This window comes from Chlorocebus sabaeus, chromosome 25, assembly GCF_047675955.1.
Source record: "Chlorocebus sabaeus isolate Y175 chromosome 25, mChlSab1.0.hap1, whole genome shotgun sequence".
NCBI lineage: Eukaryota > Metazoa > Chordata > Mammalia > Primates > Cercopithecidae > Chlorocebus > Chlorocebus sabaeus.
This window is the reverse complement of record NC_132928.1, coordinates 36,549,764-36,562,914: the sequence shown is the minus strand read 5'-3', so window position 1 is coordinate 36,562,914 and position 13,151 is coordinate 36,549,764. Positions and strand designations below refer to the sequence as shown.

Genomic DNA, 13,151 nt, shown 5'->3' with positions numbered 1-13,151 from the left:
CTCAAAACCAACAAAAAACCAAAACTCGTTCTTTTCCACATCAAAGGCAAACAACCCAAACCCCAACCCCAAGACCCCCATCCTTTCAAAAGGGCTTCTCCGGATCACTAAGTCCTAGAGGTCTTTGGCTAGGCCTGGGTCCCATCTAGATAGGAAGGTGATTCTAGTGTTCCACAAATCCTTGCCAAATTCCATCCCGGCCAAAGCAGGGGCCCAGGAGCCTCTGGTCGCACCCGAGGCAGGTCGTTAAATACTCAGGGCACGTGCTGCGGATGGAAATGCTGACCCACTGCTCAGGTACGCGCACACCTGTCGCCGCTGGGTGCGCGCCGCGGGGGACTGGGTACGTGCTCCGCGCGGGCGCGCGCCCGACAAAGTTCCCCGTACGTGCGCCGTACGTGGGCGCGGTGCCCTAGCGCTCAGCGTTTCAGCGAGTGAGTGGGCTCCTTGCCGAGTTGAAGTCTGGGAGGGGCACTTTTCCAGGCCATCGCGGCTCCCCCTGGCGGCAGACGTGCCGCGCTGGAGGGGCGCAGTCAGGCGTTCTCCGCGGGCAGCCGGCGGCGGGGCCTTGCCTTAGAGCGCGGGGTCCTCGGCGGCCTGGGTGGCTACTGCCCCTGCTGCTGTCGTAGGCGAGGACGGCTGTTAGTGCTGCTGCTGTTGGTTCGTCGCGGCGGCGAAGGAGGAGGAGGAAGAGGGCGAGGCGACAGGGGAAGAAGGAGGCAGGCGCGGCGGCAGCGGCGGCGCCCCGGGCCGGCGGAGGCGAGGGGGGGGAAGATGGCGGACGTGCTTAGCGTCTTGCGACAGTACAACATCCAGAAGAAGGAGATTGTGGTGAAGGGAGACGAAGTGATCTTCGGGGAGTTCTCCTGGCCCAAGAATGTGAAGACCAACTATGTAGTTTGGGGGTAAGTCCGGCATGGCTGTGCCAGGGGTGGCAGGGCAGAGTTGGGCGCCCCCAGGCGACCTCTTTCTTAACCCCTCCCCCCCGTTTCCCCTGGGGATGGGATAAAACGGGTGTTCGGGGAGAAGAAAGTTTCTCTCTAGAGCAGAAGTTGCACTTTTAGGGTAAGGAAAGAAGGGGCGGAGCTCTAGAGCAGTTCATCCCTTTAAATTTTTGAGAAGCCCAAAGGAAAGGTACTGTGGGAGTTTTTGACTTTTACAGTTAATTTTTACCAGTAGGTATCGTGTACCAGCTAAGTGTGGGGCTAGTGCACAAGGATACCTGAACATAGGTGCACAAAGGAGCACACCGTCTGGTGCCATAGTCGCCTCTTTTTGTTCTTTATTTTTTCTCTCTTCCAGGCTGCTCCTCTGGTCCTTGCAACTCCTAGTTTATTTCATCTCCTTTCGTTGTTGGGGAGGGGGTTATTCCTGTAGAAGAGAGAAGGGAATCAACTCTAAAGTTAGGACCGGAAAGAAATTTGGTGAATTGGGAAAAGTCGCTAAAGTTTGTGTTAAAGAGGTCTTCAGGAGTTGGTGAAATGAGTGAGCTTTTCAGATCTAAGAAATAGATGGTGCGTGTGATTTTCGAAAGTGTATTTTAAAGGGAAATGTTTTGGAATGTTGGTCCATGTGAAGTTTTATCAGTTTAAGTCATTCAGGAAAACTTATAGAGACGGATCTAACAGTCATTAGGGGCCTTTTTAATGATGTCACTGTCATTGGTGCGTCGCTTGTAGAATTAGAACCTTGAGCTAGAACTTCCCTACTCATTTTGTTTCTTTGAATGGAAGCTTTGTGAAGAGTCGATGAAAAACTAGGGAAATTTAGTTTGTTGGTTGGCATTTATTATTTATTTAGTTTTGAGAGGGAGACTCGCTCCGTCGCCCAAGCTGGAGTGCAGTGGTGTGATCTTGGCTCACTGCAACCTCTGCCTCCTGGGTTCAGGCGATTCTCTTACCTCAGCCTCCTGAGTAGCTGAGATTACAGGCCCCCGCCACTATGCCCTGCTAATTTTTGTATTTTAGTGGAGATGTGGTTTCACCATGTTGGTCAGGCGGGTCTCGAACTCCTGACCTTAAATGATCTGCCCGCCTCTGCTTCCCAAAGTGCTGGGATTACAGGCGTGAGCCACCGCGCCCTGCCTGTTGGTTGGTTTTAAATTTTTTTTTGTCTTATGGTTTAATTAGCTTTATAAAATGTTGATCAAATGACATTCTGAGTTTCTGGTGTTTTACCCTTTCAAATGATTTGCATAGATAGAATCACATTTGGTTGGATTTTTAATGAATTTTTTTTTCTTTAAACAATGGCTTAAGGAGAACCTAGGGTGAGAAGTGGTGCAATCTGAGGATTAAAAAAATTCCTAAGACTCTGATTTCTACCTCAAAGGAGGTTAATTTAGTCTGAATAGAGGAGATTAAACAGATAAGTTGATGTGAAATGATTTCTATAATAGTTTGTGAAGACAGCAGTCATTTCTAGTTGGAGTTATTTAGGGAAAGTTCCATAGAATTGTCTTTGGCAAGTTCACGTCCAACAAAGTTTTCTTGAATGATTGAATGAACAAACAGATAAGCTTTAAAGAATAGATAGAAATTTTCTGGGTGAAATGATGGGTTAAGTCTTCCAAGATGAGTGAACTGTATGCTTAAAGGCATAAAGAACTGGAAAGTAAATGTGTTGACAGCAATTCAGTGAAGCCAGTGTAAAAGGAATGCTTAGTACAGTAGATTTTAAACTTTTTCAACAGTGAATCACACCAAGAAATTATTTTTATTTTCTATATGTGCACATACACACGTAAATATATACACATATAAAACACAAAACAATGCTTACTCTTTTTATTGCATGCAGTGCATTTTATTATTTTTCTCTTCTATTCTGAAAATAGAAAAAATATGGTTGTTAACTGTTTATTGGGTTTCATAGTACAATAATTGATAGTGGTGTGTGGTTTGAAATGCATTGGTTTAGAGGAAAAGTGGGACTAGAAGCTAGAAAAGTAGGTTTAGGGCTGATTATAGTGGGCCATATGCAGACGGATTCAAAGATACAGAAGGGGCAAATGTAGTAGGAAGGGTAGGATTGGAATGCGGTAATATTGGTACCTGCGTTAGAGATCTTGCACCGTTAGTAGACTCCATTGTTTTATCACAGATAGAATAGCATTTTGGTTTTACATTACTGGTCTAATTTGAGGGATGCACCAACAGTTATACCCCCGAAATTCTGTGTTGTGTTTACTGTAAGAATGTGAAGGATGTTGTTCAGCCATATCTTATTTAGCAAGAGCCATAGGATAAATTTCTTTCACATTTAGCTCCAGTGATAATTGTGCTTCTTCTAAGCAGTTTGTTTTCTCTTATGGATCCTCTTCAATATGGATCTGGTTAGATTTCTCTATTGATAAAGCCCAGAGCCTAATTTGGGCCTGATTCTAAAAAGTGTGTAGTACCTTAGAGTATGAATTTTTTGTATTTTCCCTACTTCTTGCTTTTTGTCATTGCCTTCCTTTGTGTTTCTTTTGTGATCATGACAGTCTATTCATTATTAGATTTTATACTTTTTTTGGTAGCTATGTTAAACTCATTGTTAGATAGCAAAGTTGTGTAGATAAATGAATCCAGCCTGAAGAGTTGAATTAGAGTTGTGAGTAAAATCCTTGCCTTAATTATTTCAGGACTGGAAAGGAAGGCCAACCCAGAGAGTACTACACATTGGATTCCATTTTATTTCTACTTAATAATGTGCACCTTTCTCATCCTGTTTATGTCCGACGTGCAGCTGTAAGTAGAATTCATTTTACTTATCTATTTATTTATCAGTTTTATTTTTATTTATTTAAGAGATGGGGTCTAACCCTGTTGCCCAGGCTAGAGTACAGTGGTGTGATCATAGCTCGTTGCAGCCTTGAACTGCTGGGCTCAAGTGATCTTCCCACCTCAGCCTTCAAGTAGCCAGGACTACAGGCCTGTACCACCATATCTGGCTAATTTTTTTTTTTGTTGTTCTTAAAGATGAGGAGGTCTTGCTGTGTGGCATAGGCTGGTCTTGAACTCCTAGCCTCAGTGGATCCTTCTGCCTCAGCCTCCCAAAGTGCTCGAATTACTGGCATGAATCACTGTGCCTGGCCAATAATTCATTTTAATACTTTTTTTTTTTTTTTTTTTTTGAGATAGGGTCTGGCTCTGTTGCCTAAGCTGGAGTGCATTGGTGTGATCTCGGCTTACTGCACCCTCCCCTTCTCGGGCTCAAGCCAGCCTCCTACCTCAGTCTCCTGAGAAACTGGGAATACAGGCATGGCCTACCATGTCGGACTAGTTTTTGTATTAACACTTTTTTTTTTTTTTTTTTTTGGCTTCATGGTAGTAGGTATCATTTGGAATGGATAGCTTCCTTCATGGGTTTCAAATCAAAAGAATGAAAGGTTTGTATGAATGTCTCCAGGAGAGTCAAAACTAGGCTACTGTGTGATTTACACAGACTTTTTAATCTGTGATATTTTTTCATGTAAAGTGTGGGTAATGTTTATAACAAAGGAAGTTTTAAAGGGATTTTTAGAGCCAGGCTTCTTAGTGCACATTGGTAATCCCACCTGCTTGGGACTCTAAGGTGGTAGGGTTGCTTGAGCCTAGGAGATCAAGACCAGCCTGGGCAACATAGTGAGATGCCATCTCAAGAAAAAAAAAACTCAAAATGCTAAAGGTATTTATAGAGATGTTTAGAAAAACTTTTAAGTGTGTGGAAGGACCCTGTTACTTCAGAACTCTTATTTAATCTCAAGAAAACTTTTTTTTGGTTGTAAGGATCAAGATTAGCAGACATTTAAAAAAATTCTTTCTTAATCAGTTTTGTGCAGCTGTTTTAATACTCTGGAGAAGTTCATTTGTTTTTAGTTTTGCTTGCTTTCTCAGTGTTTGAAAATTTATTACTCAGAGGAAATCTTTGGAAACAACTTGAAAAGAACCGATTTCATAAACTATGATGATGAGATTCTTCATCTGTAGGGAAGTATCATTAAGACCTAAATTATAGCAGTATATTATAATTGATAAGTAAATAAGATTCAGATTTATTTGGATAGGATAGCTGTATGACATGGAAAAGTGCTATAATGCCCACATAAAATGGCTTAAAAGATATTTAATTTTTTTAAATGAGCTTTTCCCTCAGATTATTTTTGGTAGAGTTGAACATAAAATTTTTTTGAAGATATAATTGAAATAATTAAAAGTCTGCTTTTAATATTTGTTCCTTTTGCTAACTTACAAGTATATACTTAAAATTAAGTATGAAATGTATTTATAAATAACTGCTTTTTCCCATTTCTTATATTTCTTAAAACAATTTTCTTAAACTTTTCTTATAGTTCTTAAAACAATTTTTTTAAACATCATTGTGTGTGTCATCACTGGAGCTGCTTTTTGAGTTACCTAACACAGTTGCTGGGTCACATTAAGCTGTGTGAAACTTAACTTTTATAACGCTAACCTCGCTCCCAACCAGAAATAGTTAAGGTTTCTGGCTTATGTATCTTTCAAACAATAACTTGTTATTTGAAGCAACTAAAAGCCGGGTGTGGTGGTGCATGCCTATAGTCCCAGCACTTTGGGAGGCTGAGGTGGGAGGATCACTTGAGCTCAGGAGTTCAAGACCAACCTGGGCGGCATAGGGAAACTTTGTCAAAACAAAAAATAAAAAAAAGTTAGTCAGGCGTGGTAGTGTGCACCTATACTCCCAGCTAACTACACAAGGGGCTGAGGTGGGAGGATCACTGGGCCCAGGAGGTCGAGGCTGCAGTAAGCCATGATTACACCAATGCATCTATCCTGGGTGATAGAGCAAGACTCTGTCTCAGGGAAAAAATGTGTGTGTGTGTGTGTGTGTGTGTGTATGTGTATAGCAGTTGAGAAAGTATCCCGTCATTTAGTGGGCTTTGTATTAAACCATAAGACTTCTGCTTTCCTGAGCAAGAAATACGTATTTATGTTACATATTAAAAAAAATAAAGTTAGAGCGGGACTACTTGGGAAATAATGGGAAAAAATAGCACCAGCTGCCTCTTTAAGGTTATTTTAACTCAGATCTTTAAAAACTAAATTACATAGTTCTTACAGTGTTGTGTTGGATATACTCATTCATTTTAGTATAAGAAAGATTCAGATAGTTGGCTTAGATTTATAGATTCTGTTTTTGGGAAATGGTTGTACGTATAACTGATAGCTGTAATTGTTTCTGTGGACCTTGGGACCCTCAGTTGCTTAAGATTTAATTCTTATTTTTCTTAAGTATTTGCCAGATTGAAAGAGTAGGATTCTAAAATTCCAAAGTTCTGTGAAGTTGAGATTTTTGTTTCCTAATTACTTGGTGTTATTTGCTGTTTTCTGTGCACAGACCACTCCCCCCCCCCCCCCCCCCCCCCCCCCCGAGATGGAGTCTTGCTCTGTCACTCAGACTGGAGTGCAGTGGCGTGATCTCGGCTCACTGCAACCTCCGCCTTCTGGGTTCAAGGGTTTCTCCTGCCTCAGCCTCCCAAGTGGCTGGAATTACAGGCACACCCCACCATGCCTGGCTGATTTTTTGTATTTTTAGTAGAGACGGGGTTTCACCATGCTAGCCAGGATGGTCTTGATCTCCTGACCTCCTGATCCGCCTGCCTCGACCTCCCAAAGTGCTGGGATTACAGGCGTGATCCATGTGAGCCACCGCGTCCGGCTGAGCAGACCACTCTTAAAACAGATATTCCTGATCCTTAGCTCCTACTTTAGTGTGAGTAGATGTAATCTCTTTCAGTGGACTGTAATGTGTACATAACTCAATAGTGACCAAATGATGACGTAAGTTATTAGACTTAGAAACAGTAACTTAAAATTAACCCAAATCTTTTAGCTGTTTATGATGTTCCATGTAGACTGGTTTATTTTTATTTTTTATTTTTTTTTGAGACAGAGTCTTGCTCTGTCACCCAGACTGGAGTGCAGTGGCAAGATCTTGGCTTGCCACAGCCTTGCCCTCCCGGGCTCAAGCTGTCTTCCTGCTTCAGCCTCCTGAGTAGCTGGGACTATAGCTGGGACTGCAGGCCCTTGCCACCATGCCTGGCTAACTTATATTTTTGTAGAGATGGAGTTTCTCCATGTTGCTCAGGCTGGTCTCTAACTCCTGGGCTCCAGCAGTCAACCCACCTTGACCTCCCAGAGTGTCAGGATTACAGGTATGAACCACCATGCCTGGCCTAGGCTGGTTTAAAAGAATACAAGCAGAAGAAAACTCTGCACTCAAACTTTTGAACTCATAAGGAGAAACTAAAATTTAGCTTGACTTTTTTAAAATAAAAGGTTCATTTTTAAGTGATTAAATAGTTTATCTAAATCATTGAGGAGTCAGAGCAGAATGTTCGGTGCAGTGAAATATAGGAAGTATTCAATATAAGCTCATTGGTCAAAGATACTAAAGGTTCTTGTTGTTACTTCATTGTTACACATATAAAATGACAAGGGATTTACACTAGAATCTCTCAGCTACCAATTTTTCTTGCACTGTTTGTTTGTGTTTGAGACTGGGTCTTGCCTCAGTCTCCCAAGTAGCTGGGATTATAGGTGCCTGCCATCACGCCTGGCTAATTTTTGTGTTTTTTTTTGTTTTTTTTTTTGAGACAGTGTTTCACTCTGTCACCCAGACTGGAGTACAGTGGCATGATCTCAGCTCACTGCAACCTCCGCTGCCCAGATTCAAGCGATTCTCCTGCCTCAGCCTCCTGAATAGCTGGGACTACAGGTGCCCGCCACCATGCCTGGCTAATTTTTGTAGTTTTAGTAGAGATGGGGTTTTACCATCTTACTCAGGCTGGGCTTGAACTCCTCGCCTCGTTTTTCCACTCGCCTCGACCTCCCAAAGTGCTGGAATTACAGGCGTGAGCCTCTGCGCCTGGCCTAATTTTTGTATTTTTAGTAGAGATGGTGTTTCACCATGTTGGCCAGGCTGGTCTCGAGCTCTTGACCTAAAGTGATCCGCCTGCCTCTGCCTCCCACAGTGCTGGGATTACAGGTGTGAGCCACTGCATCCAGCCAAGAAAATTATTAAAAGTAACATGTTTAATAAATTTTCAGGATTCTTATTAGGTTCTTTTAGCCTAGTCATTTTTTACAAATGTGATTTAAAATATATTTTATCAAGATATGTTGAAATAAAATTCAGACATTGCATGTTGATATTTATCAAGTTGTAAGAAAATTATTAAAAGTAACATGTTTAATAAATTTTCAGGATTTTTATTAGGTTCTTTTAGCCTAGTCATTTTTTACAAATGTGATTTAAAATATATTTTATCAAGATATGTTGGAATAAAATTCAGACATTACGTGTTAGTATTTATTAAGTTGTGTATCATTATTATTCATTTCATATCTCATTTAAAATTTTGGCTTTAGACTGAAAATATTCCTGTGGTTAGAAGACCTGATCGAAAAGATCTACTTGGATATCTCAATGGTGAAGCGTGTGAGTACTTTTTAAATTGTTCCCACTCTTAAACAGACATTATTTCTTTTTTCCCCTATGAAATAATGATTAGTGTGAAGAGAATTTGTATTTCCACTAAAAAATTAACCTACCTTCATTTTTGTCCATGTGCTCTTTTTTATACAGTGAATGCACTGTCTTTGCTCTTAAGGCCAGTCACCCCTTCCTTGTGTGTGGATTCCATCTCCTTTCACAGTCTCAAAGACTTTGTCTTCGTAAGTTGTTTCTCTCTTACATCATCAGTTTTCTACTTTTTCTAGATCATTCCCTTTTAGAATACCTACAGTAAGATTTCATGTTTAAAAATGTTTTTGATCCCATATTCCTACTGTTTACTGCTTCGTTTATCTTCTCCCTGATACGGTAAAATTCTTTGCAAGGGGTCGTGTGATATCACTGCTTCTGCTTAACTTTTGTTTCTTTCTTGAAGCCACTCTAGTCTGGCCTTCATCCTTACCATCCCACTAAAATCACTCCTTGTAAGGTCAACACTGATTTAAGAATTGCTACATCCTTTGGTCTCTTGTACCATACTTGACCTCTCAACAGCATTTGATACTGTTGACCACTCATTTTTGCAAGCCTTTCTTCATTTGGCATTTGGAACACCAGACTCTTGGTTCTCTTTCTAGTCATTGTTCCCCTCTCAGTTTATTTTGGTTACCTCTGTACCTGACCTCTAATTCTTGAAGTTTCCAAGACTTGATCTTTTTTTTCTCTTTTCTTTTACCCTTATTCTCTAGGTGATCTCTTTCTGTTTTATGCCTTAGATATCATATATAAGCTGATAAAATTCCAAGGTTTTTTCAGCATTGACTTCTTCCAGGGCACTAGATTTATAAATTTACTGTGAACATGTTTCCTTGGTTGTTGAATAGGCATCTGCAATTTAACATATTGAAACTGGAATGCCTGATTCCCTCTTTCCCTTCTGCCCTCACACAGAACAAAAACAAGTCTTGCTCTTTCCTCAGTGTTCCCACTTTAGTAAGGGGTAGTGGTACCCTCTTCCTGCAGTTGCTTAGGCCAGAACTCTGGTGAAATCTTTGTCACATCTCACTTCCATTCTATCAGCAAGTTGTTTTTTTCTCTCTTTAAAAGTATGACAGTTTCTTACCATTCTACCCACCCTATTTCATCCTTCCTTTTTAGATTATTGTATAGCTTCCTCACAGGTCCCCACTCTTTTTTCCCTATAGTGTAGTCTTAGCAGTAAAGAGTGTCCTGCTTTTGAAAAAGTATATAAACTTGATTGTGTCACTCACCTGTGGCTTCCCATCACTCTTAGAATAAAACTCATACTTGTTACCCTGGCAGTGATTTTGCCTCTGCCTAAATCACTGTGACTTCATCTTCTACCAGTCTTCCTTTGCTCATAACAGTCACTCTTTTTTATCTTTTAGCTATGCCAATCTTAGCGCCTTTGCACTTTCTCTTCTGTCTTGAGTTCTTGTTCTCTGCATTATCACATGGTTCACTTCCTTACTATTTCTTTTAGATCTGTGCTCAAGTGTTTTTCCAAATGTTGTTCCATCAGAGAAGACTTCTCTGACTACTAAAAAATATAGTATCTCTTTATCTCTTCTGTGGTTTTTATGTAGTGCCATCCTGATTTATTTTTCATCAAATCTGGTACATGGACCTGAAATTATATGTCTGTTTATGTACATAGTGTCTGTCTTTCCTATTAGAAGGTAAATTCTAAGGGGACAGGCAGTCATTTGTCTTGTTAAATACCCAGCATTTAGAACAGTGGTGCATGGTAGGTTCTTAGTAATTGAATAATTATTAATTTACTCTCTTACAGAGTACAAATACGTTGGTATAATAGAACTATTGGGTCTTACTTTGCCGAGTGTGGAGTGTAGTACCTTTAAGTATCATTAATACCTGTCTTGTCGTGCATGGCTTTAAGCAGTAAGATTGATTTCCACAGAGAATCCTGTGTATAATGGAAAGATCATCGTTAGGAATGCTTTCTTCCTATGCTATCCTCATTCAATAAGGACTTATTACATGCTTATTCTTAAAGGCATTATACATTGTGCAAAATGCCAAATCCCTGTCTTAAACATGTAAACATGCTTACTGTCATGCAAGGGAGACAAACACAAAAGTTTAGAACCCAGCAGTATTGAAGAGGGAGTCTCAATTCTGTGAAGAGGATAGAGTTGGGAAGGATAGAAGAAACTTTTTTATTTTTATTTTTCTTTCAGAGATGGGGTCTCACTACATTGTTCAGGCTGGTCTTGAACTCTTGGACTCAAGCAGTCCTCCTTCCTTGGCCTCCCAAAGTGTTGAGATTGCAAGCATGAGCCACTGCGCCCAGCCATTTTTTTTTTTTTTTTTTAAATCAAATCAAATTTGATTCTTTGGAGCAATGTTTCTCTAACTTTTTAAATGATGAGAATCATATGGTTTGAAAATCGTGTGTGTGTGTTTGTTTGTTTTTGGCCTCAGAAGATGTGGTATAAAGTCTAAGATTCTCTATTCTTAAGCGTCACAGGCGAGCCTGATAAATAGGCTAGTTTTGGGGAAGCGCTTCAGAGCAAATGGTTTTTCTTTTTAAAATGAAAAGTAGAGTTGCCCTGTATCCATCTATGTCATTTCCTGTAGTTTCTATAGGACAAATTTAGTCACTAAGCATATTGCTTTGCTACTTTTTAACGACTGTTAATTTAGTAGTTTAATGAAAAGGTTGAGCAAATATTAAGACTGTATTCTTAGGAAGACTAACAGGTAAAGACGTTAGTTCTTAATTTATACATTTAACATGGTCTCAGTAAGAATCTCTGGTTTTTCTTGAGATAGGAGTAGAACTAGACAAGGTAATTCTAAAGTTCATTGGCAAAAGTAAGCATCCTAAAAATTTGTAGAAGAGCATTGAGAAAAGGCCAGTCATTCTAGAGAACTTAAAACCGTGATAATTAAAAAAAAACCTAAATGAATAGATACACTAATAAAACAACTTTATCTGTTAGGTGAGAAATCTGTATGTGAATTTAACATGTTAGTAAAGAGACATGTCAGATCAATGGGAGAAAGGTGGGGTTATTCAGTTACAAGCTGATAAAAGTAGTAAAGTTCTGTACTATAAAAAAAAGACATGACAAACTGGGAAAATATATTAATATTTCAACTCATCACAGATAAAGGGCTAATCTCACTAATATATGAAGGGTCTTAGAACTTTATGCATAAAAAACCACTCTATGGATTATGTCATAAATTCACAGAAAAGGTGATAAAATCATGAAAAATGCTTAATTTCATTTATAGTAAGAGAATTGCAAATTTAAACTATACAGAGATAGGATTTTTTTTTTTTAACTGATAGACAAAAATCTATAAATTTGATAATGTGGTCTGGTGGAGCAGTGAGAAAACAGATATTCTACTATATTGTTGGTTATAATGTTAGTCAGTATACCCCTACACTCCCACTGAAGAATTGGCAGCAGTCTAACATTACAAATTTAACATAGAAATAAATCCTGTGTCTGGAACTTTATCCTAGAGGTGTATTTTGTTTAGCTTTTTTTTTTTTTTTTTTTTTACCAGTTGTGAATAACTAAAAATTACACGTGTAGGGCGAATGCTAACTTTATTTTATTTTTTTTTATTTTTTATTTTTTTTGGGACGGAGTCTCGCTCTGTTGCCCAGGCTGGAGTGCAGTGGCGCATTCTCAGCTCACTGCAAGCTCTGCCTCCCAGGTTCATGCCATTCTCCTGCCTCAGCCTCCCAAGTAGCTGGGACTACAGGCGCCCACCGCCACACCCAGCTAATTTTTTGTATTTTTTTAGTAGAGACAGGATTTTACGGTGTTAGCCAGGATGGTCTCGATCTCCTGACCTCGTGATCCACCTGCCTCAGCCTCCCAAAGTGCTGAGATTACAGGCGTGAGCCACCATGCCCTGCTGGTGCATGCTAACTTTAAAAAAATCTTGCCATTATATATATGTGTGTGTGTGTGTATATATATACACACGTGTATATATATGTGTATATATATGTACATTTATATATTTATGAAAATATATGACATGACTTTGTATTAATATATTATTGTGCCATTGTTTGTAATGACAGAAGACTAAAATTGAACAGCTCGTCAACAGGGACCTAGTTAAATAAATTGTAGTTAGGCCATACAGTAGAGTACTCAGTAACTATAAAAAAAGAGTTAAGGAGGGCCTGACGCAGTGGCTCACGCCTGTAATCCCAGCACTTGGGGAGGCCGAGGTGGGTGGATCACAGGGTCAGGAGATGGAGACCATTCTGGCTAACACGGTGCAACCCCGTCTTTACTAAAAATACCAAAAAATTAGCCGGGCGCGGTGGCATGTGCCTGTAGTCCCAGCTACTCTGGAGGCTGAGGCAGGAGAATGGCGTGAACGTGGGAGGCGGAGCTTGCAATGAGCCGAGATCGCCACTGCACTCCAGCCTGGGTGTCAGAGCGAGACTCCATCGCAAGAAAAAGTTAAGAAAATGCTCTACTTACTGATATAGAGGGATATGGGAGATAAGTTGTTAGGTAAAAAAGAAAACAGGGTTCAGAGCAGTATGTTTAGTATGTCACCTTTTGTATTAAAAAGGGTAAAAATAATTTTGTATTCTATCTACAGAAAGAAATTCTAGAAGGATATGTAAGAGACTAGTTGGCTGCATAGGGTGGTGGGAACTAGGT

At 40.0% G+C, this 13,151-nt stretch overlaps 1 protein-coding gene across 1 annotated transcript in view; it reads left to right on the top strand.

Moving 5' to 3' along the window:
• Positions 1-572: 572 nt before the first annotated feature.
• The window catches only part of CDC73 (cell division cycle 73), a 137,859-nt gene continuing 125,280 nt past the window's right edge, over positions 573-13,151 (top strand). Inside the window, exons 1-3 of the mRNA XM_073011655.1 lie at positions 573-905; positions 3,626-3,731; positions 8,373-8,442. Coding sequence (XP_072867756.1) covers positions 775-905; positions 3,626-3,731; positions 8,373-8,442 — 307 coding nt within the window. The 5' untranslated portion in view covers positions 573-774. The remainder of the gene's footprint in view (positions 906-3,625; positions 3,732-8,372; positions 8,443-13,151) is intronic.